General features: G+C 49.8%; 1 protein-coding gene across 1 annotated transcript in view; it reads left to right on the top strand.

Moving 5' to 3' along the window:
* bcat1 (branched chain amino-acid transaminase 1, cytosolic) overlaps window positions 1-21,832 on the top strand; it is a 77,747-nt gene extending 55,915 nt beyond the window's left edge. Inside the window, exons 8-11 of the mRNA XM_070897619.1 lie at window positions 3,250-3,335; window positions 3,826-3,966; window positions 6,608-6,682; window positions 19,067-21,832. Of these exons, the coding sequence (XP_070753720.1) occupies window positions 3,250-3,335; window positions 3,826-3,966; window positions 6,608-6,682; window positions 19,067-19,108 (344 nt within the window). The 3' untranslated portion in view covers window positions 19,109-21,832. The remainder of the gene's footprint in view (window positions 1-3,249; window positions 3,336-3,825; window positions 3,967-6,607; window positions 6,683-19,066) is intronic.
* Window positions 21,833-25,404: the final 3,572 nt, after the last annotated feature.

Raw genomic sequence — 25,404 nt, 5'->3', positions numbered from 1 at the left:
GCGTTGTCTTTCTCCCTGGATACAGAAACTTTGCAAGACAGAGCTCGGCTTCTATCGCACAGGCATCGGCGATTCATGACTCTGATCGGTCATTCACATACCATAGCCTGATGGGGATGTATTTAATTTTAAAACCCTCCTTTTCAGGAAAGAAAAAAAAAGACTTGCATTTATATAGCTCCTTTCACGACCACTGGACATCTCAAAGCACTTTACAGCCAATGAAGTACATTTGGAACGTTGTCACTGTTGTAATGTAGGAAACATGGCAGCCAATTTGTGCACAGCAAGCTCCCACAAACCCCACTGTGATAATGACCAGATAATCTGTTTTTTTGTCATGTTGATTGGGGGATAAATATTGGCCCCAAGACACCGGGGATAACTCCCCTGCTCTTCTTCAAAATAGTGTCATGGGATCTTTTACATCCACCTGAGGGGCCTCAGTTTAACATCTCACCTGAAAGGCAGCACCTCCGACAGTGCAGCACACCCTCAGCACTACACTGGGAGTGTCAGCCTGGATTTATGTGCTTAAGTTCCTGGAAGTGGGACTTGAACCCACAACCTTCTGACTCCAAGGCAAGAGTGCTGCCCACTGAGCCACAGCTGACACTAAGCAGCAGTGAGTTTCTGATGATTTTGACAGTGTCCTTCAATAGGTACTGAGCAGATACTGGAGGCTTCCCCACAGGGAGAGAAGGGAAAAATCAAAGGAAGAGACACTCCTGGCCATTCTCCGGAGCCTCTCAGCAGCTGGACTGAGAGTGGCATCGCCAGAGGTCTGGGAGCAGGGTAGCTCCCTGCCTGCTTGAGTCAGGGCACGACGCAACTCTCCCCATTGGTCAGTAGTTGACAGACTGACAGCTTAATAATTCATGCAGGATATTATTCTGCTGTTATTAACACCTTGTACCCTTTTGGTTTCTTTGTGTCAAACATACATGATTCTGAGGGGGCTTGATAAGGTAGATGCTGAGAGGTTGTTTCCCCCGGCTGGAGTGGCTAGAACCAGGGGGCACAGTCTCAGGATAAGGGGTTGGCCATTTAAGACAGAGATGAGCAGGAATTTCTTCACTCAGAGGGTGGTGAATCTTTGGAATTCTCTGCCCCAGAGGGCTGTGGATGCTGAGTGTCTGAATATATTCAAGGCCGAGATAGATAGATTTTTAGAGTCTGGGGGAATCAAGGCATATGGGGATAGAAACATAGAAAATAGGTGCAGGAGTAGGCCATTCGGCCCTTCGAGCCTGCACCACCATTCAATATGATCATGGCTGATCATGCAACTTCAGTATCCCATTCCTGCCTTCCCTCTATACCCCCTGATCCTTTTAGCCGTAAGTGCCACATCTAACTCCCTTTTGAATATATCCAACGAACTGGACTCAACAACTTTCTGTGGTAGAGAATTCCACAGGTTCACAAATCACATAGAATCGGGCGGGAAAGTGGAATTGAGGTCGAAGATCAGCCATGATCTTATTGAATGGTGGAGCAGGCTCGAGGGGCCGAATGGCCGACTCCTGCTCCCAATTCCTATGGTCTGATTTTTGTGATAATCTCAACAGAGGGAGAAAAAATGATGGAAGCATTGTTTGCCGTGTGGAAGGAGGGGACTGATAGACTGTAGCAGCTACGTCACTGCTTGTATTTGACTTCAAATCAATCCCTGAGGCTTATGTGCAAGTTAAAATCTCTCAGAAAATTCTTTCCGAAAACAGGAACCGGCAACAAAAAAGTGCTTTTTTAAATCAGGCCAGCTTTAAACAATGTGAGAAATTAGGATAATTGGCAAGTGAACCAGAGCGGAGATGGGGAGAATTTATTTTTCACACCGCGAGTTGTGATCTGGAATTCACTGCCTGAGACGGTGGTGGAAGCAATATGTGTGCGCACTAGGTCCGTGCAGCAGAGCAGGTCTCCAGTCGTCTTGGTTAACCCTTGCCACTGGACCATGACCTAGCTCTGCAACGTCCCGAATCCGGAACTTCGAAAACCGGACATTTCGGCGAGTGGAGGATTGGCGGGCGGTGAGGTCCGAAATCCGGCAAACCTCAAAAAACGGCACGGATTCGATCCCGAGGATCCCGGGGAATATCCAACACAATGTAAACCAGATTTCAGGCTGTGGATTTTCTTTTCTGAAATCCGGAAAAAAACCCAAACTGGCTCGGATCTGGTCCTGAGGATTCTGGATTTCAGACGTTGTACCTGTGGTAACTTTCAAAAGGGAATTGGATAAATAACTCGAAAAGAAGACTTTGGGGAAAGAGCAGGGGAGTGAGACACCTGCTCCTGTGCTGCATCTTTGGAATTCTCTGCCCCAGGGAGCTGTGGAGGCTGGGTCATTAAATATATTTATGGTGCAGATAAGACAGATTTTTGAGTGATCAAGGAGTCAAGGGTTATGGGGAGCGAGCGGCGAAGTAGAGTTGAGGCCAGGATCAGATCAGCCATGATCTTATTGAATGGCAGAGCAGGCTCGAGGGGCCAAATGGCCGACTCCTGCTCCTATTTCTTAAAAGGAGCGGAGGTGCGGCAGCCCGGGAGCAGCCTGGTGTAGTACCACTTCGGGGGGCAGCGCGAGCTGGTGCAGGAGGGCGACGGCAGCGAAGAGTGACGTCAGCAAGGTCCAGGTCGGTGATTGGAGCGTGGGCAGGTACAGCAGGAGCAGCGAGAGACTGTAGAGGGACGTGATCGGGGCCCAGGAGAGGCGTGAGTTCGGGGCCAGGGGCAGCACGGGCCAGCCCACACTGCGATATGTGTGCGCACTAGGTCCGTGCAGCAGAACAGGTCCCCAGTCGTCCTGGTTAACCCTTGCCACTGGAACAAGACCTAGCTCTGTCAAACCCGTGTGGTGGCTGGTGTGCAACGGCCACCACACGTTAAAAACATCCACACACAGGCATCTTCCACCCTTCAACATGTAGTTCAGGACCTGGAATATTAGGTCCTTCATTGAAACACCTGTGAACTCATCTTTTTTTGGCGTGGAAGCAAGTCATCCTTGCTTCGAGAGACTGCCTATGATGATGATTCTTATGTTCTTATGTATGAAATGGAGCAGTGTATGCAGGAAAACAGAAGAAATCTGTGGTGATAAAAAACGCACTTTAAAAAGCAGCAGGAATACGATTATACAGCTGGCACACTGCCTGCAACTGGATATCTGTGCACATCTCGAATAAGTGTGTTAGTTTTCCGGCTGTACATTCGCTAAGTGCAATCTGTTCCGTTCTCTTACAGAGGAAGAGCTTGCGACACCCCCACTAGATGGCGTCATATTACCTGGAGTAGTGAGGCAAAGCATTCTGGACCTCGCACGCAAGTGGGTCAGTAGACATTGCTTAATGAGAGAGCATTAACTGTACTATGTTCAAGTGAGATATTAACCTCACCCTAACAGCTAATTAGGTGCTCTTTATGCAGCATCAAATTTGTATTCTGTTAATCTCTCTGTTTAATTTTAATTTGAACGGTAAGTATTAATGTAACTCACATCGGAATCTCAATCCCAACAATGTTACATTTCTTCAATAGTGAGAATCAATATCCATTATTTCCGACTGAACAGTCAACTTAACCTGACACATTTATTAACATCTTGCACTTCTGGGGGGTAAATATTTGGTGAGTCTGTGGTAGGTTTCGTTAAAAATGCTGGTTACAGACCGTTCAAATGTGGACCTGTCAATGCTGTTTCAGACTACCAGGGTTATATTACTGATAAAAGAGTGTTTAGTGATCATTTTTGTCTTTAATAATATGTCAAAATAAGTGAGCGATATCTGATTGCTTTTCATGTTTTTTTTTTAAACACAGAACCAGTTCAAAGTTAAAGAGCGTTCTGTCACCATGAGCCAGCTAGTCACTGCACTGAAGGGGAACCGGGTCAAGGAAATCTTTGGTTCAGGAACTGCGTGTGTCGTGTGCCCCGTGGGACGGATCCTGTACGAGGGCGAGGTGAGAGCTCGAAACAGCTAACTATGTAAATGTCGAGAGACCTTCAGCTCGAAGTCTGACAAATTTATTAACCGCGGTATACGCACCACATGAAAGCACAGTTTGGGGGATTTCAACTACCCCCAAATAACCTGGCAGAGCGAGGGAGTGAAAGGGGAGACATGCGACTGGAGTTTTTACAATGCGTACGCGGGTTCTTTCTAACCCAGTATGGAAGAAACCCAACAACAAAACAACTTGTATTTATATAGTGCCTTTAATGCAGTAAAACATCCCAAGGTGCTTCACAGCAGTGTTATAAGGCAAAACAAATACATTTGACACCGAGCCACATAAGAAAAAATTATGGCAGAAAGCTTGGTCACAGAGGTAAGTTTTAAGGAACGTCTTAAAGGAGGAAAGAGAGGCGGGGAGGTTTAGGCAGGAAGTTCCAGAGCTTGGGGCCTAGGCAACAGAAGGCACGGCCACCAATGGTTGAGCGATTATAATCAGGGGTGCTCAAGAGGGCAGAATTTTGAAGAACGCAGACATCTCGGGAGGGTTGTGAGGCCGGAGGAGATTACTGAGATAGGGAGGGAGCGTTGCTAGACCTGCTAATGAGAAATGAACCTGAGCAGATAGGAGAAATAAGCGTGGGAAAATATCTAGGGAGTAGGTGATCACAGTGTAATAAAAGTTTCAGATGATTACAGAGAGAGGTATAGACAGTGCAGAGACCAACGATGCCACATGGAGTGACTGCAGCAGATCGTATTGCCGCAGTTAATGGGGAGGTTTGATGGATTCGTGAGGGAGAATGAAATGGAGAGGTACACGGGCAGGTTGGGAAGAGATGGTTAGAGTGGGAGGCGGCTCGTGAGGAGTGTACACACCGGCACAGACCAATTAGACCGAGTGACCTGTTTCTGTGTGAATGCTATGTAATTCTGTGTAATAACAATGATGTTTTAAGTTGTTTCCCGGTTTGCCTGCGCACAGTGCCAATGCTGCTCTGGGGCAGAGCAACTGGATTCCCTGCTTGGGCTCGCCATGGTCACTCATGGTCCGGACCAGTTTGTCATTTTACGCGAGCGAGAGACGAGGGTCTCGTCCTTGGCCTGAGATGATTTTATATGTCTCATTCCGCGTGGAGTTAAAAGCCAGAACCAATCTGTTCCCAGCCAGTTGCTCTGCAAACTCACCCTCCCTTTTTAAATGTAAAAAAATAAGCTCAAACTCAGACGACAGCCACGATTCTCTGTTGCTAGGCAGCCCGCGACGTTTCATCCATTGGAACGGGATGGACGGGGGAAATCGCCAAGCTGACCTGCCCTTGGAAGGTTAAGGTTCCGGTGTAGCGGCGAAGGTTCCTCCCATTGCACCCCTCGCATGGACGCATGGAGCACTGCGCAGAAATGGCAGCAACGCTTGCCCACAAAATGGCGGCAGCACTCGCCCACAATATGGCGGCAGCGCTCGCGCACATACCAAGTCGCTCTGCCTCAAAGTTTACTCATTCTTCGTGATGCATTCTTTTGAGACATTTCCGAGAGAAGCGATCAGGCGCGACGTAACAGCCGATCCTTTTTTTTATGCACGTGCATTTTTTTTTGGTTAGCTGTAGCAGATGTGACGTGATCACCCCCGGCAACCAACCCAGAAATTGGATACTGTCATACAGTGATGCAACTTTTGCTCCTTCCCCCCTCCCTCCCGCCCTCACTGTCTCTGTACCTCCATCTGACCAACGTCATTGATAACAATGTGAACCTATCATCATCATCATAGGCGGTCCCTCGAATCGAGGATGACTTGCTTCCACGCCAAAAAAAGGATGAGTTCACAGGTGTTTCAATGAAGGATCTGATATTCCAGGTCCTGAACTACATGTTGAAGGGTGGAAGATGCCTGTGCGTGGATTTTTTTAACGTGTGGTGGCCGTTACAGAGCTAGGTCTTGGTCCAGTGACAAGGATTAACCAGGACGACTGGGGATCTGTTCTGCTGCACGGACCTAGTATGCACACATATCACAGTGTGGGCTGGCCCGTGCTGCCATTGGGCCCTCGCTTCTTCTGGGCCCCGAACTCGTGCCTCTCCTGGACCCCGATCACATCCCTCCACAGTCTCTCACCGCTCCTCCGTCCCAACCTCGCCGCTCCTGCTGTACCTGCCCAAGCTCCAATCATCGACCTGGACCGTGATGACCTGCCTCTTCGCTGCCGTCACCCTCCTGCACCAGCTTACCTTGGGTCGCCAAATCAATCAGCCGGGGCGGGGGGGGAGGGGGGGAGCAGCACCTCACAGGCGTTTGATATGCAGACGTGCTGATACCAGTTCCCGCTATCCGCAGTGGACAGTAAAACCATTGATGGGTTGTGTCAGTGAAATAACTCTGGACATTGGCCGAAGTCTCCACTTTGCACAGTTTCTCGTGGAAGACCTCACTTTGCCTGAAATCAACGGAGCTTCTAAACTGGCAAATACTGAATTGCAAGGAATAGAGTTTAAGCGGCGCCTTTGCAATTGGCTTGTTTGGTGATGGTAACGGTGAGCGCTGTTTGCCTGATATAGGTGAGCGGCCATGATAAGTGCAGACAATGTAAGTGACGGGGACCATGGTACAGTTTTACAGTATGTTTTATCCCTCTTAATTTTCTCAGAATCTGCATATTCCAACCATGGAAAATGGACCGAAATTAGCAACACGGCTCCTTGAAACCCTGACTGACATACAGGTGAGTGTCACTTGCCAGATTACAGGATTGCCAGGGCTTCTGTCAGTAGTTTGACAATGAGACATCACAGGATAACTGAATAAGGGAGGGATAATGGAAGGTTAGGCTTAATGCAGTTGTACCATGTGCAATGTAATTTGCTTCATGGGTTCTTTGCTTGAGAATTCATAGCAGCACATTGCTATTAAGAACGAGTTGGTTTATTAGCAAAGGTTTAACAATCACATTACACATTACCAGTTCATCCACCAGGCTCACAGCCACCTGCCTTATCGTAGATCCCCCGAACCCAACTGGCTGGGGTTTTATTGAGTCTTGTGAACATCACGTGACTGGTTAAGCCACTCACAACTCAACAGCTCTACAACTATTTTGTTGTGAACAAAATAAAACATTAACTCAAGTGCCCCCTCATTAAAGGGGGGGGGGGGAACACCAAAGACTTTCAAACAAGTGCCCCCTTGTTTTTTGTTTTTTTTTGTGTCTTTTTTTAGGGCACTGAAACACAAGTTATACAAGTGCCCCCTGGCTAAAAAGTGGGGGGGGGGCGGGGGGGAGCACTAAAACCAGCACAATAAACAAATTAAACTTTAGACATAAAAGCAAATTAAAATTTGGTTGCCAGCACTCCAGTCCCTCCGGCGCCCATCTCTCGTGGAAGGCCGCGAGCGTACCGGTGGACACCACATGCTCCATCTCCAGGGACACCCTGGCTCAGATGTAACCGCGGAAGAGAGGCAGGCAGTCGGACGGATCGACCCCCTTGACCGCCCGCTGCCTGGACCGGCTGATGGCCACCTTGGCCGTGCCCAGGAGCAGTCCTACGAAGAGGCCCTCGGACCTACCCGCTCCCCTCTGCACAGGGTGCCCAAAGATCAGGAGTGTGGGACTGAAGTGCAGCCAGAATTTGAGGAGCAGCCCCTTCAAATAATGGAATAGGGGCTGCAACCTCACACATTCAATAAAAACATGGAACACGGACTCCTCCAGACCGCAGAAATTCAACAGCTCTACCAACCTGTGAGCATACTCACAGATGCAACATTACACCACGATTTCCAATACTGCAGAAATATGGGGTACACAATAAGGAAATATGCCATCTAGACAATGAACGCATATGTCTTTATTTGTTCCTGGGATGTTTGTGTCCCCTTCAGTTTAAAGGTTGAGGGGTGAACTAATTGAAGTGTTTAAAATGATGAACGGATTCGCTAGGGTGGGCGCAGAGAAAGAATTTCCACCGCTGGGGTTATCCAGAACCAGAGGGCAGTGGAGCTAGGAGTGGGAATCTGGAACTCAGTAATGACGGGTAAATGGAATTGAGACAAGAATCAGCCAATTGAATGGCAGAACAGGCTCGAGGGACTGAATGGTCTGCTCCTGGAAAGCTCCGACAACACTGGCGAGCCAGTATTTTTTGTCCATATCTAGTTGCCTTAAGGGGGTTAAGAGGGAATTAGCGGCATCATGTGGGACTGGAGTCACATGTAGGCCAGAGTGGATAAGGGTGGCAGTTTCCCCTCCCCGAGGATCATTCAGGAACCAGATTTTGATGACAATCTGCCCACTTTCATCATCGTGTTTTTCTGACTCCAGTCCACATTGAACTTAATTTCACAACTTGCCCCGGTGGGATTTGAACTCAGGACCACCTAGGTTGCTGGACCAGTACCACGACCACAAGATCCCGGGCTTTATAAAAAATAAGCTGCTGGACCGAACATCACAACTTGCATTACAAAAGGCAAACCTAAGGCAAACCTATCATCATCATCATCATCATAGGCAGTCCCTCGAAATCGAGGAAGACTTGCTTCCACTCTAAAAATGTGTTCTTAGCTGACTGAACAGTCCAATACAGGAATTACAGTCTCTGTCACAGGTGGGGCAGACAGTGGTTGAAGGAAAGAATGGTTGGGACAGGTTTGCCGCATGCTCCTTCCGTTGCCTGTGCTTGATTTCTGCATGCTCTCGTCGACGAGACTCGAGGTGCTCAGCGCCCTCCCGGATGCTCTTCCTCCACTTAGGGTGATCTTGGGCCAGCGACTCCCAGGTGTCAGTGGGGATGTTGCACTTTATCAAGGAGGCTTTCCTTGAGGGTGTCCTTGTAATGTTTCCTCTGCCCACCTGGGGCTCGCTTGCCATGTAGGAGTTCCGAGTAGAGCGCTTGTTTTGGGAGTCTTGTGTCAGGCATGTGGACAATGTGGCCGTGTGTGGTCAGTGCTTCGATGCTGGGGATGTTGGCCTGGTCGAGGCCGCTAACATTGGTGTCTCTGTCCTCTCAGGGGATTTGCAGGATCTTGCGGAGACACCGTTGGTGGTATTTCTCCAGCGATTAATAACAACTACTTACCTAAAGAAGCTCCAGATTTTTATTATTGTTTAGCGGGTGTAATTCCAGCCAACTTCGAGCTTTGTCACCCCCAGCACGCAAAGTGTGTAGCTCCCCAGATAGTTCCGTTAACTGGCACGATTCAATGCGTGGGACCACTGCTTATTTTGATATGTGTGACTGACCTGGACTTGGGTGCACAGGGCATAACTTCAGAGCTAGCAGGTAAATAGTGAGGAGGGTAGTAACAGGCTTCAGGAGGACATAGACAGACTGGGGAAATGGGTAGACACGGGGCAGGTGAAATTTAAAGCTGGGAAGGGTGCAGTGATTCATTGTGGGAGGAAGAATGAGGAGAGGCCATATAAACTAAATTGTACCTTTTTATAGGGGTTGCAGGAACAGAGAGACCTGGGGGTGTATGTACACAAGTCTTTGAAGGTGGCAGAACAAGTTGAGAAAGCAGTTAACAAAGCATATGGGATCCTTGTCTTTATAAATAGAAGGATAGAGTACAAATACACGGAAGGTACGCTCCACCTTTATACGTCATTGGTTAGGCTCCAGCGGGAGTATTGTGTCAATTCTGGGCACCGCACTTTAGGAAGGGTGTCAAGGCCCTGGAGAGGGTGCAGAGGGGATTTACTGGAACGGTACCAGGGATTAGGGACTTCAGTTACGTGGAGAGACTGGAGAAACTGGGGTTGTTCTCCTTAGAGCAGAGAAAGTTAAGGGGAGATTTAATAGAGGCGTTCAAAATCAAGAACGGCTTTGATAGAGTAAAGAAGGAGAAACTGTTTCCAGTCGAGTCGGTTCTGACAGACACAGATTGAAGGTGATTGGTGAAAGAGTTAAAGGGAAGATGAAGATCATTATTTTACACAGTGAAATGTTGTGATTTAGAATGCGCTGCCTGAAAGGGCGGTGGCAACAGATTCGATAACTTTCAAAAGGGAATTGGGTAAGTAATTGAAAGGGAAAAATGAGCAGGGTTATAGGGAATGAGGAGGAGAACTGGGACTCATTGGATAATTGTTTCAAAGAGCCAGCATGGACACGATGGGCCGAATGGCCTCCTTCTGTGATATATCATTCTTTGTTTCTATGATGTGGTTAGTATTTGTCCTCAAGAACATATGTCATTGTCACCAAGTCGCCACAGGTGAAGATTTGGGGCTGGATTTTCGGCTTTGCTGATTTCGGGGCGGTAATGGCGGCGGGGCGGTAAAGATTGCACCCGGGAACAGTTTGCGCCTCAGTCAGCAAAATTGGGCAGCTAGGTGGGGCGCCAAGGGAGGCGTTGCACACCTCTCTCGGGGCGCTAGGCCGGCTGAGCATGGGAAAATCCCGAACTAAACAGTCGGCCCGGGAGTGCCCTGAGAGGGGCTTGGGGAGAAAAAAAACCCTGAAAAAAGTCCTCCAAAATACATGGCCCACGGCACCACAACATAAATCGTAAAACAAGAAAAGACAATCACACTTACCTGAGATGGACATTCCTTGCTTCACTGCAGACGATATAGGTCGGACCGCCCGCTTTCACAGGCGGTCCCAGCAGGGGGCGCTGCGGGGCTTACGGGAGGCAAGAATCAAGCCGGTGTTGTAACCAGGGGCATTGCACACCGGCTCACCTCTCCCAGCTGGTACTGCTCAGTGCCCTGCCGAAACCGGCCCCGAAAACCCCGGCGGGGCGCTGGAAGCTGACCATCCGCCCGGTAAAGCTCACCGCCGCCATTGCCGCCTCTCCGGGACGAAAACAGAAACGGACAGGACCGGAAAATACAGCCCAAGACAAGTGTTTAACGATGGCGTGGGACAACAGGGCAGCAGTGGTGTGGATGTGTGTCAGGATACATGGGCCTAGAACTTTGGGGATGCCCATTTTTGGGGCATATGGGGGGAGGGGGAGGGTGCCGGTAAATGTCCTGTGCCTGAATGGTGAGGCCCGAGGCTCCCCAGATATTGGGCCTTGAGACATTATAATGGAGCAGAGCAGTCAGGGTGATGAGATCCAGCCACCGAAGAACTGCAATATGCAGCTCGTATGGCAGTGGGACGGATACGGAATCTGGTCTAGGTGTCAGATAGGAGATGGGGGTCAGGGCCAGGGATCGAATTAGGTGTTGGGGATTAGACTTGGAATCGCGGAGGCCGAGAATGGAGAGGGGACATAGATCAACAAAGACTTGCATTTATATCGCGCCCTTCAGGGCCACTGGACGTTTTAAAGTGCTTTACAGCCAATGAAGTACTTTTGGAGTGTAGTCACTGTTGTAATGTGGATACGCAGCAGCCAATTTGCGCACAGCTCGCTCCCACAACCAGCAGTGTGATAATGACCAGATAATCTGTTTTTTTGTTATGTTGATTGAGGGATAAATATTGGCCTCAGGACACCAGGGATAACTCCCCTGCTCTTCTTTGAAATAGTGGCCATGAGATAATTTGCATCCACCTGAGAGAGCAGACATGACCTCTGTTTATAACATCTCATCCAAAACATGGCACCTCCAACAGTGCAACACTCCACTGGAGTGTCAGCCTAGATTTCTTTTTGTGCTCAAGTCCCTGGAGTGGGACTTGAACCCACAACCTTCTGACTCAGAGGTAAGAGTGCTACCCACTGAGCCACAGCTGACACTAAGGAGTAACGCTCCACACTGAGATCATGAGACATATTACAACATACAAAGACATACTCATTGGAGCAGCAATCCGCCACTCGGCGCCGGTCGGAGTATTGTGGTCAATACTGGGTATTACTGGGGAGAACATTTGGGTGCAAACACTGATATATTTGTGGGTTTTTTAAGCTTGCCTTGCAGAAAGAGGATTATTTAAATCCTACTGACCAGTTTGAATAGGAAAGAAAAGAGCCTAAATTGACAGCTTGGCAGAATCTGCTGGGGAAAAAAAATGCTGCATTTTAGGCTAAGGAAATCTGATTTCAAAATCCGTGGAGTGATTTTATGTTACCGGAGAAAGGGACATTTTGCAAATGGACATTCTGCTCTGCAGATGTGCTTTAAATTCTTGTACAGCGGGGTTCCTGAGGCAGCTCAGGACAATCACTGCCATGCAAACACAATCTCAGGCAACATAACAACAACAACTTGTATTTATATAGCACCTTTAACGTAATGAAATGTCCCAAGGCGCTTCACAGGAGTATTATGAAACAAAAAATTTGACACCGAGCCACATAAGGAGAAATTAGCGTAGGTGACCAAAAGCTTGGTCAAAGAGGTAGGTTTTAAGGAGCGTCTTGAAGGAGGAAAGAGAGGTAGAGTGGCTGAGAGGTTTAGAGAGGGAGTTCTAGAGCTTGGGGCCCAGGCAACAGAAGGTACGGCCACCAATGGTTGAGCGATTATAATCAGGGATGCTCAGGAAGGCAGAATTTGAGGAGTGCAGACATCTCTGGGGGGTTATGGGGCTGGAGGAGATTACAGAGATAGGGAGGGGCGAGGCCATGAGGGATTTGAAAACAAGGTTGAGAATTTAGAAATCGAGGTGTTGCTTAACCGGGAGCCAAAAGTAGGGCAGCGATCACAGGGGTGATAGGTGAGCGGGACTTGGTGCGAGTTAGGACACGGGCAGCTGAGTTTTGGATCACCTTCTAGCCTACGTAGGGTAGAATGTGGGAGGCAAGTCAGGAGTGCGTTGGAATAGTCAAGTCGAGAGGTAACAAAGGCATGGATGAGGGCTTCAGCAGTGGATGAGCTGAGGCAAGGGCGGAGATGGACAATGTTAGAGGTAGTAATAGGCAGTTTTAGTTATGCTGCTAATATGTGGTCGAAAGCTCATTTCATGACACCAAGGTTGCGAACATTGTGGTTCAGCCTCAGACAGAAGTTGGGGAGCGGGATGGAGTCAGTGGCTGGTGAGCCGAGTTTGTGGCAGGGAATGAAAACAGTGGCTTTGGTCTTCCCAATATTCAATTGGAGAAAATTGCTGCTCATCCAGAACTGGATGTCGGATAAGCAGTCTGACAATTTAGAGACTGTGGAGAGGTCAGGAGAAGTGATAGTGAGGTAGAGCTGGGTGTTGTTAGTGTACATGTGGAAACTGACCGTGTTTTCGGATGATGTCGCCAAAGTTACCTCAGCCTGTTTAATGGTAGCTAATGTAGTAGTTAATACAATCACAATTAAACAAAACGAAGAGCTGCTTTGCAAGTACTTAGTGCGCTGCACGCACTGTTGGTATTGTGAAGGCAACAGTTTGAATCGGATCAGGAGCCCTGTGTGTTAATAGCAGCATTGATCAGTGATTTTTCTTGTATTCTGCCATGACTGAAAGTGTCAGGCCAGCACCTCGATTCAGCTCGGCGTCAAGATGGTACTGCTGTAGTGACAGAATGGTGCCTGTGAGAACGAGCTGGCCCTATTACTCCATCCGCTGCTCCAGCAGGAAGGCTGAATGTGAAACACTGCAGAGGAACACAGAAAAGGCACGAATTAAGGCCGGGGGCAGGAGGCGGGTGGGCAGGGCGGGGGGGGGGAGGTCAGAAAAATGCAGGAGATACACAGCAGGTCGATCATTATTTCAAAGAGAATGGCCCCTCCTGAAATACTAATCTTTCAGCAGAACTTCTGACAGAGAGAGGGACCGAGTTTCTGTTCCTCGAGTTTGCGTTGAGCATCGTTGCAACAGTGTAGGAGACCAAGGACAGAGAGGCCAGATCTTTTCAACAGCCTTTTATAACAGCCATCTCAACTTGTTCTGCCACCTTCAAAGATTTGTGTATATACAACCCCAGGTCTCTCTGTTCCTGCACCCCCTTTAAAATTGTACCATTTCGTTTATATTGCTTCCCCTTATTCTTCCTACCAAAATGTTTCATTTCACACTTCTATGTGTTAAATGTCATCTGCCGTGTGTCCGCCCATTCCACCAATCCATGTCCCCCTGAAGTCTCTTACTATCCTCCTCACTGTATACTGCATATCCCAGTTTCGTGCTATCTGCAAACTTTGAAATGATACCCTGTATACCCAAGTCCAGGTCATTAATAATGATCAAAATGGGCAGTGGTCCCGATATCGATCCCAGGGGCACACCACTGTATACCTCCCTCCAGTCTGAAAAACAGCCGTTCACCACTACTCCCTGCTTTCTGTCCCTGAGCTGATTTTGTATCCACATCACCCCTGACCTTAATCCCATGGGCTGCCTGTATTGTCACACAGTACCCACCTTTAGTCCCATGGGTTGCCTGTATTGTCACATAGTGCCCACCTATAATCCCATGGGCTGCCTGTATTGTCATACAGTGCCCACCTATAATCTCATGGGCTGCTTGTACTGTCACACAGTATCCACCTTTTGTACGCGTTGATCATTGCCCCAGGGAGAAGCAGGCCCAGCTGTCACTTGAAGGAATTCAGTGAATCAGCGAGCACCACACCAACCAGCAGTCTGTTCCACAGGTCCATGATTCTCTGGGGAAGGAGCCAGCTCTGAAAATCAAACTTAGTTGTGGCCTTCCATAACCTGAAATTACGACCCCTGGACCTCCCTAACTAATTCAGTTCAAACAAATTTCAATCGAATCACCCCTAAGTCTAAGCTTCCATGAAGTATAGTGACGCAGCAATTGGAACCTATCTTGATAACTAAGATGCTTTAAAAAAAAGACTTGGATTTATATAGCCCCTTTCATGACCACCAGACGTCACAACTCACTTTACAGACAATGAAGTACTTTTGGAGTGTGGTCACTGTTGTAATGTGGGAAACGCAGCAGCCAATTTGCACACAGCAAGCTCCCACAAACAGCAATGTGATATTGACCAGATAATCTATTTTTGTTATGTTGATTGAAGGATAAATATTGGCCAGGACACCAGGGATAACTCCCCTGCTCTTCTTCAAAATAAGTGCCATGGGATCTTTTATGTCCACTTGAGAGAGCAGATGGGACCTCGGTTTAACGTCTTGTCTGAAAGAAGGCACCTCCAACACTCCCTCCACACTGCATTGGAGTGTCAGCCTAGATTTATGTGCTCAAATCCCTGGAGTGAGATTTGATACCACAACCTTCTGACTCTGAGGCAAGTGTGCTGCCCACTGAGCCACAGCTGACAATGAAACTGGGAATTAATCCAGTGGCCCTCCTCTGCACCCTTTCCAAATCCTTAATATTGCCCTCCATGTGAGGATATCAAAACTGGACACAGTATTCTAACTGAGGCCAGGAAGAAGAATATGACTGTCTTAATATAGTCCGGTGTACTCTAATAACACTATATTGTGTACTTTACACCATTTACACAGAGCACACATGGTGCGAGGAACGTCGGTGTTACTGGGGCAGAAGGGGGCTTTTAACATTTGAATGGGTACTTTAGGCCATCAATCACAGGACACAGTCGCTTGCATAGACAGAGATCGTCGTTTGTATGGCACCTACAGTGCTACTGGATAAATAATCCAGAGGCCTGGACTAATGATCCAGAGAATTTGAATTCAGTTTTAAAACGAAGAAATCTGGAAATAAAAAGCTAATATTAATAATATTTTTCATGAAGCTGTCGGATTGTAAAAACCCATCTGATTCACGAATGTCCTTTGGGGAAGGAAAGCTGCCGTCCTTGCCCGGTCTGGCCTACATGTGACTCCAGGCCCACAGCAAGGTGGTTGACTCTTGACTGCCCTCTGAGCTGAGCAAGCCACTGGGTTGTATCAGAGCGCGATCAATGGTTCAGGCAGAAGGCCCACCATCTTCTCAGGGCAACTGGGGATGGGCAATAAATGATAGCTATGAGGACAGATTGGATAGGCTGGATTTGTTTTCTTTGGAGCAGAGGAGGCTGAGGGGAGACCTTATTGAGGTGTATAAAATTATGAGGAGCCTAGTTAGAGTGATAGGAAGGACGTGTTTCCCTTAGCAGAGGGGTCAACAACCAGGGGGCATAGATTTAAAGTAAGTGGTAGGAGGTTTTGAGGGGATTTCTTGGGGTCTGGAACTCACTGCTTGAAAGGGTGGTAGAGGCAGAAACCCTCACCACATTTAAAAGGTACTTGGATGGGCACTTGAAATGCTGTAACCTACAGGGCTACGGACCAAGAGCTGGAAAGTAGGATTAGGCTAGATAGCTCTTTGTCGGCTGACGCAGACAAATTGGGCTGAATGGCCTCCGTCCATGCTGTAAATCTCTAACATTGTATGAAATGCCGACTTTGCCCACATCCTGAGAATGAATACATTGAAATTACAGCGGTACCTGTTAACCTCCTTCACCCCAGCCCACACCCCCCCCCGCCTCTCACCCCCCCCACCCCACCCCTCACACCCCCCCGTCCCTCATTCACCCCCATCCCACACTCACCCCCCCCCTCCGCCCATCACCCCGCCCACCCTGCCCCTCACCTCCTCCCCGTCCTTCATTCACCCCCATCCCACACTCCCCCCCCCCTCACTTCCCCCCCCGTCCCTCACTCCCCCCCCCCACCCTTCCTCACTCCCCCCCCATCTCTCACTTCCCCACCCCCCCGTCCCTCACTCCCCCACCCCTCCGTCCCTCACTCCCCTCCCGTCCCCATCCCACCCCCATCCTTCACTCCCCCCCCGTCCCTCACTCCCCCCCCCCACCCTCCCTCACTCCCACCCCCCCATCCCTCACCCACCCCCCCGTCCCCGTCCCACCCCCGTCCTTCATTCCTCCCCCGCCCCTCACTCCCCTCCCCCCCCGTCCCTCACTCCCCCCCGTCCCACCCCCCGTCCCTCACTTCCCCCCCCCGTCCCTCATTCACCCCCGTCCCACACCCCCCCCGCCCCTCACTCCTCGTCTCCCCACCCTCCCGTCCCTCACTCCCCCCTCCCCCACCCCCCGTCCCTCACTTCCCCCCCCGTCCCTCATTCACCCCCGTCCCACACCCCCCCGCCCCTCACTCCCCGTCTCCCCACCCCCAAATCCGCCCCATCCCTCACTTCCCCCCCCCGACCCTCATTCACCCTCGTCCCACCCCCCCCCCCGTCCCTCACTCACCCCCCGTCCCTCACTCCCCCACCCCTCCCCCCCGGCCCTCACTCCCCCACCCCCCCCGTCCCTCACTCCCCCCCCTCCCCCACCACCCGTCCCTCACTCCCCCCCCCCATTCACCCTCGTCCCATCCCCCCCCGTCCCTCACTCCCCCCCGTCCCTCACTTCTCCACCCCCGTCCCTCACTCCCCCACCCCTCCGTCCCTCACTCCCCCCCTTCCCCACCCCCCGTCCCTCACTTCCCCCCCCCCGTCCCTCATTCACCCCCGTCCCACCCCCCCCGCCCCTCACTCCCCGTCTCCCCCCCCCAAATCCCCCCCATCCCTCACTTCCCCCCCCCGACCTTCATTCACCCTTGTCCCACCCCCCCGTCCCTCACTCACCCCCCGTCCCTCACTCCCCCACCCCCCCCGTCCCTCACTCCCCCCCCGTCCCTCACTTCCCCCCGTCCCCGTCCCTCATTCACCCTCGTCCCATCCCCCCCCGTCCCTCACTCCCCCCCGTCCCTCACTCCCCCATCCCTCACTCCACACCCTCCCCCCATCCCTCACTCCACCCCCCGTCCTTCACTCCACCCCCCTGTCCCTTACTCCACCCCTCCCAGTCCCTCACTCCCCCACCGCGCCCCCCTCACTCCACCCCCCTGTCCCTCACTCCACCCCTCCCCGTCCCTCACTCCCCCACCGCCCCCCCCTCACTCCACCCCGTCCCTCACTCCACACCCCCCCGTCACTCACTCCCCCCCCCCACTCACTCCCCCCCCCTCACTCCCCCCCCACCCCGTCCCACACTCTTCTCCCCCCCCCCTGTTCCACACTCCCCCTCTGTCCCACACTACCCCCTGCCCCTCACCCATCCCCCCCCGCACCACACCCCCCCCGCCCCACACTCACCCCCCCCGCCCCCCCACCATACCCCCCCCACCCCACACCCAACAGAGGCCGGAATGCGGTGGGGATCTGCCGCAAGATGTTATATAGAGCCTAATCTTGGTCCGGGGTCAGGAGTGGCGATGGGGTGGGGACGAAGCCTGTCCCGTTGACTATACAGCGGGATTCCAATGAAGCCAGAAACCCTAAAACAACTCCGCGCAGTCAGCGCCTCATCGGTGACACGAAAGGCCCATTTGCTGATGTGCCATGTGTGGGCAGTGCGTGTCTGGGAATCCCAGGGGTGCTGCTTATTGTGGATGAAATCCCAGGGGTGCTGCTTATGGAGGACGGAAATCACAGGAGAGCGGCTTATTGAAGACGGAAATCACAGGGGTGAGGCTTATTGAGGACGGAAATAACAGGGGTGCTGCTTATTGAGGACGTAATTCCCAGGGGTGCGGCTTATTGTGGACGGATACTCCGCCAGCAGCGCGCCTGTGATTGGCCGATCTGCCAGAAGTGCGAGACCCCGTGTTGGCAATGGGGGATCCGGGAAATTCCGCCCCTTCCCAAATCTCATTTTAGTGGTTTCCAGGATCATTTTTCTTTTACTCGCATTCAAATAGCACTTTTCACAATCGCAGGACGCCCCAAAGAGCTTCACAGCTAATGAAGTGCTTTTTGAAGTGTAGTCGCGGTCGGAATGTGGGAAACGCGGCAGCCAAATTGCGCACAGCAAGCTCCCACAAACAGCAATGAGAGATACGACTGTTTTAGTTGCGTCAGTTGAGGGATGAATTTTGGGCAATACACTGGGGGAGAACTCCCCTGCTCTTCTTTGAATAGTGCCGTGGTGTCTTTTACGTCTGTCTGAGAGGTTCAACGTCAGTACTGCACTGAAGCACCGCCTAGATTAGGTGACAACGACTGTACAAGATCAGCCATGCTAATACAATTGCGATGAGAAAGATAATGTACACTTTGGAAAACAATATTTAAAAGCTTGAGAGGGGGTAATTTAAGGCTATTACCACGCGATAGGAAAATAAATGCTTGCAACACAATCAAAGATTAATGGAGAGGTAATGTGCAGATAATTGTAATGTGTTTTCTTTTGACAAAACATGAGCTCGATACACGCGTGCAGTTTCATTCACGGCGCATGCTAATAGGTTTCAAATATCTTTGACAGTACGGGCGGACCGCGAGTGACTGGACCTCCCTGGTGGTATGAAAGTTGGACAATCATTGAAAGCCGAACGTCTGAATTGCTGAGCAACAGAACGAAGGCACAAGTGTCAAAGCTGCACAAACTTGCAGTCCAGCAACTGGGAACACCTTGCGAAGGTTCGTGACTGCTGCCTGCATCAAAATAAAGCACAAAGCATTTTGTAACGTGAAAGGTGAATTGTAATCGTGTGTATTCCACTCAGTAGAGGAGCCAAACCAAACCTGCATTTAGTGTCAGGCTGAAACTGCCACCCCCCCCCCACCCCCGCAGGTTCTAATTCAATTTTTGCCGACGAGCTTCAGTGCAGTCCTCTATTCCCAGTCCTCTCCTGTTTCGCAGCGACTCGGTGTGATATTGACTTGTGGGTTACAGACACTTCATCGCCTCTGACACTCTGCTAGAATCCCCTCCGGCCAGGTTGTCAGGGCCTGTTGATTCAGTGTGCTTAGCATGCAGTCAGCGACTGTGTATACGAAGGAATTTGTACAGGAGCTGTCATTGATGTGCTGCTGTTAGGCTAGTGAACCGTTCAAAATGGCAGATAATTTTCCCAGCCCCCCCCAAAAAAATAGATTACTGTCTGGAATCGGGGTCAACATCACATTATATTTTATGCTCGTAGAATCCTAAATGCCTCGGAATCATATTGTATCAGTAATAGTGACACGTAAGCAGTGATCCAAAACTAGAATTGTAACTGGGTAGTCGTAGCAGTTCAAAATGCCAAATAATAGATTCCTACAAGTGAATTACAAGGCTGCTCGCCAATCTCAGAGGCTCAGCTTACATCAAGTGAACCTTTGATAACTTATAAACAGCCTTTAGTGCACCCGATACCGTACTACTATATATAGGTACAATATATACTGTGTAGTTGAGTTTTAAAAGGTAAAATATAAATTCATTGTTCTATCTCTGTTCTCGGTAGATGGGTGACACTCAAGCCTGTATTTATTCCCTATCCTTTGTTACCTTGGAAGGATGGTGGGTTTTAAGAATCAACCACACCGTATGGAATCGGAACCACAAATAGGCGAGAACAGGTCAGGGTGGCAGGTGGATAGATTTTTATTAGGCGAGGGTATTTATGGTTACGGAACATAGGTGGGTAAATGGAGTTAAGATGCAGAGCAGCCAGGATGTAATTGAATGGTGGAACAAGCTACATGGGCTGAATGGCCTCCTCCTGTTTCTATATTCCTTGAGGTAAACTAAAGGTGATCCAAAACTCGGCAGCCCGTGTCCTAACTCGCACCAAGTCCCGCTCACCCATCACCCCTGTGCTCGCTGACCTGCATTGGCTTCTGGTTAAGCAATGCCTCGGTTTCAAAATTCTCATCCTTGTTTTCAAATCCCTCCATGGCCTCACCCCTCCCTATCTCTGTAATCTCCTCCAGCCCCACAAACCTCGAAATGCCTGCGCTCCTCTAATGCTGCCCTCCTGAGCATCCCTGATTATAATTGTTCAACCATTGGTGGCCGTGCCTTCTGTTGCCCCAAGCTCTGGAACTCCCTCCCTAAACCTCTCTGCCTCGCTACCTCTCTTTCCTCCTTCAAGACACACCTTAAAACCTACCTCTTTGGACCAAGCTTTTGGTCACCTGCCCTAGTTTCTACTTAGGCGGCTCAGTGTCAAATTTTTTATCTCATAATACTCCTGTGAAGTGTCTTTGGATGTTTCATTACGTTAAAAACACTATATAAATACAAGTTGTTGAAGGATTTGTGTGAGCCAGTTTGGTTTGTACATCAACCCAGCACCTTTCCCTGGTCATTATTGTTCACTTTGTGCCAGCCCACGGATTTTATTGAATTCAGTTTCACTCAAGAGCTGCGATGGGATTTGAACTCAGGGTTGCCAGTCCAGTACTGTGACCACTGCACTTGCGTAACCCCACAATGTAAATTAAGTCATAACCATGATAACTTCAGCTTAGCTGGCGTGGGTGGTGGTGCTGTCCTCTCTCCAGTGAGCACCTTTGATGTAGTCATGCGAGTCACAGTAGAACATTCCAAGCTTTCACGACTGAAATATTGACGGGATACACCGTCGTGTGACCAACAAGCTGTTATTTTACCTCAAAGATCACAGGGTTTTTCACTATGCACTGTATATACATATTTATATATATAGAGAGATATCGGCAGAAATTGCAAGGCTCAGCTACCAGTCTCAAAGCTTTGGTGACTCAGGCACAGGGCCCAGAATCGGAGTTACTGAGGGAGTGCTGCACTGTCGGAGGTGCCGTCTTTCGGATGAGACGTTAAGCCGAGGCCCCGTCTGCTCTCCCAGGTGGATGTAAAAGATCTCGGGAAACTGTTTCGAAGAAGAGCAGGGGAGTTCTCCCTGGTGTCCTGGCCAATATTTATCCCTCAACCAACAGATGTGGTCATTTATCTCATTGCTGTTTATGGGGGCTTGTGTGTGCAAATTGCCTGCTGCTTGTCCCTACATTTCAACAGTGACTACACTTCAAAAAGTACTTCATTGGCTGTGAATCATTTTGGGACATCCTGAGGTCGCTATATAAATGCAGGTTCTTTCTTTAGTGTCTGGGACCTGTGCTTACATCTCACAAATCAGACAGAGCCCTTGCAGTGTCTGCCATATAATTGTATAACAAAATACTTCACACTGTGTTTAATAGTACAATGCTGTTGTGCGAGTTGTATTATTGATTATATACATGGCCATTGGCTCAATAAAACTTTTGTTGTGGAATCTTTCATTTGACTTTGTACTGCCTTCAATATTCAAAGTGACTATTTTGTTTCGAGAAAGTGGTTCATTATAAATCAATTCTGGTTTCAGCAAGGAAAAAGGAACGGCAACAAATGGGACACTTTCATCACCTGTAAATGTGCATCATTAATGGATTTACAGGTGTGACAATCCCGTTAGTTAAAGAGTCAATGAACTGTCATTATTTGAGTGTCAGTCGTACCCTCAGAGTCAGAAGGTTGTGGGTTCAAGTCCAACTCCAGTGACTTGAGCATATAATCTAGCCTGACACTCCAGAGCAGTGCTGAGGGAGTGCCGCACTGTCAGAGGTGCCGTCTTTCAGATTAGACATTAAGCCGAGGCCCCGTCTGCTCTTTCAGGTGGATGTAAAAGATCCCACTGCGCAATTTCGGACGGGAGCAAGAGAGTTCCCCGGTGTCCTGGCCAATATTTATCCCTCAGTCAACATCACCGAAACAGATTAACTGCTCATTATCACATTGCTGTTTGTGGGAGCCTGCTGTACACAAATTGGCTGCTGCATTTCCTACATTGCAACAGTGACTACACCCCGAAAGTACTTCATTGGCTGTAAAGTGCTTTGGAAGGTCCTGAGGTTGTGAAAGGCGCTATATTAACGCAAGTCGTTTTCCATTACTGTGGGGTGAATTTTCACCTGAATGAAACAGGTGGGTTGGAGATGGGGGAGGAAATGAAAGTTGTAACAATTTAAAACCCAACCGCAACTCGCCTCCAGCCCGCCCTCTTTCACCTTTCATCTTTCACTGGGTGGGATGGGTGGCGGATGGCGGGGTCGTGTTGGGCAGCTAACCCGCTGCCAGTAGGCGAGTTGGCATTTTAAACATAATAATGAGGCGTGCGAGTCCCTGCGGAGCAGGTTTTACTGCAGGAGCCGGGGATCCCGGGACTCCTGGTAGTTGCACAGCCTCGGAGAGTAATCCTTGTGGGCCTGCAGCAGCACAAGTGCTTCCTCCTGGCCCCCCAAGCTCCCCCACCTTAATGCATTTGCTTCATGGGTTCTTTGCTTAAGCTTTCATAGCAACACATTGCTATTAAGAACTAGTTGGTTTATTAATCACACTACACATTACAAGTTCATCCACCAGGCTCACAACCACCTGCTCCATCGTGGATCCCCCGAACCCAACTGGCTGGGGTTTTATTGAGTTTTGTGAACATCACGTGAATGGCTAAGCCACTCACAATTCAACAGCTCTACAACTATTTTTGTGAAAACTATAAACCAAGTGCCCCCCTTAAAAGAGACACTAAAACCGACAAATTAAACCAATTAAACTTTTTACATTATTGATCAATTTAAAATTTGGTTGCCGGGGGTAATGATGCACTCCAGTCCCTCTGGCTCCCACCTCTCGCGGAAGGCTGCGAGCGTACCGGTGGACACCGCGTGCTCCATCTCCAGGGACACCCTGGCTCGGCTGTAACCGTGGAAGAGAGGCAGGCAGTCGGGCTGAACAACCGCCCGCTGCCTGGACCGGTTGATGGCCACCTTGTCCAGGCCCAGGAGCACAATAGCTCTACAACTATTTTGTTGTATATCAGTAATCAAGTGCCCCCTGATTAAAGTGGGGGCACACTCCAAAAACTTTTCAAGTGCCTCCTTGTTTTTTTGGGGGGTGGGGTTTTGAGGGCACTAAAAACACAAATTATACAAGTGCCCCCTGGCTAAAAGGGGTGGGGGGGGCACTGAAACCGGCACAATAAACAATTTAAACTTTAGACAAAAAAAAGCATCAAATTAAAATTTGGTTGCCGGGGGTGATGATGCACTCCAGTCCCTCCAGCGCCCACCTCTCGCGGAAGGCCGCGAGCGTACCGGTGGATACCACGTGTTCCATCTCCAGGGACACCCTGGCTCGGATGTAACCGCGGAAGAGAGGCAGGCAGTCGGGCTGAACGACCCCCTCGACCGCCCACTGCCTGGACCGGCTGATGGCCACCTTGGCCGTGCCCAGGAGCAGTCCTACGAGGAGGCCTTCTGACCTGCCCGCTCCCCTCCGCACAGGGTGCCCAAAGATCAGGAGTGTGGGACTGAAGTGCAACCAGAATTTGAGGAGCAGCCCCTTCAAATATTGGAAGAGAGGCTGCAACCTCGCACATTCAACATAGACATGGAACATGAACTCCTCTAGATCACAGAAATTACAGGCGGCCTGGGAGCCCGTGAACCAACTTAAAAACTTATTGCACAGGACTGCTCCATTCAACACTCTCCAGGCCAAGTCCCCAATAAATAGAGGGAGGACTCCCGCGTAGAGAGCACTCCACTGGGGACCCCCGCCTCCTCCGGATGGCAAGATGGTACGCCATGGCGTGTCCAGACAGCATACTCACTGGTGCAATGAGCAACTCACCCAGGCTTCTTTGGTAGCACCTCCCAAACCCGCGACCTCTACCACCTAAAAGTACCAGGGCAGCAGGCGCATGGGAGCACCACCACCACCTCCAAGTTCCCCTTCAAGTCACACGCCATCCTGACTTGGAAATATATCGTCGTTCCTTCATCGTCGCTGGGTCAAAATTCTGGAACTCCCTCCCTAACAGCATTGTGGGAGCACCTTCACCACAAGGGGGCCGAAATTGGTTGACATACTGCCCCCCTACCGCCATTGTACTGCCCTAAAATGCGATTTTGGTCAAAAAACATCTACAGATCGATGACATACTGCTCGGTGGAATATTCGTCATTGACGTACCGCCGAGCGGTATGCACACCGTCTGCTGTGTAGGACCGCCTGCATGCCGCCCAAAAAGTCCGATTTTCATCGCACATGCCGACATACCACCAGAGCTGCATACCGTCCTGGAAAAGGTGGTTTTACACGATGGTAAGTGGATGGGAATGGGCGGAGTGCATGGATCCGCCATTTTGGAAATCGGGAACTGTCAGCAAAAGCAGCAGCTCTGTATTTCTGAGGTGAACAGTGACTTTACAGCGTGCTTTTGATTAGAAAAGGTATATTTACTATTACTGAGTAACTTATTAAGATAGAAAGACATTTTAGTTGGATTGTTTTCAAGAATGGGGCCTGTGTTACCTCAGCCTGTATTGCTGACAACCTGTCTAATGGAGGAACCAGATGTGAGGAAGTTTATTCAGCATAGTTATAAGGGTAATGGAAGAGGTTGCAGAATGATGATGATGAGGAGGAGGAGGAGGAGTCCTTATCCGCAAAGGATCTTCAGGGAGAAGTGTTCATACTTGGACCTGACTGATCGACAGTGTGTCCAAAGGCTGCACTTCCGAAAAGCGGTCATCACTGAGATTTGCCAGCTCATTAAGGCAGACCTGCATCCTGGTACCACCAACATTACTGCACTCTCTATCGAGATGAAGGTGACTGCGGCACTTTCCTTTTATGCATGTGGGTCTTTTCAGGCATCAGCTGGGGACATATGCTGTATTTCTCAGTACGCTACTCATCGCTGCATTCGACAGGTAACCAAAGCACTGTATGCACGCACGGATGGAATTTATAAACTTCCCAATGACCAGGGAGGCACAGAGTGAGGGGGCTTTGGGATCTGCACACAT

The sequence above is a fragment of the Pristiophorus japonicus genome, chromosome 13 (assembly GCF_044704955.1).
Source record: "Pristiophorus japonicus isolate sPriJap1 chromosome 13, sPriJap1.hap1, whole genome shotgun sequence".
NCBI classification, from domain to species: domain Eukaryota; kingdom Metazoa; phylum Chordata; class Chondrichthyes; family Pristiophoridae; genus Pristiophorus; species Pristiophorus japonicus.
This window is presented reverse-complemented; position numbering and strand designations above follow the sequence as displayed.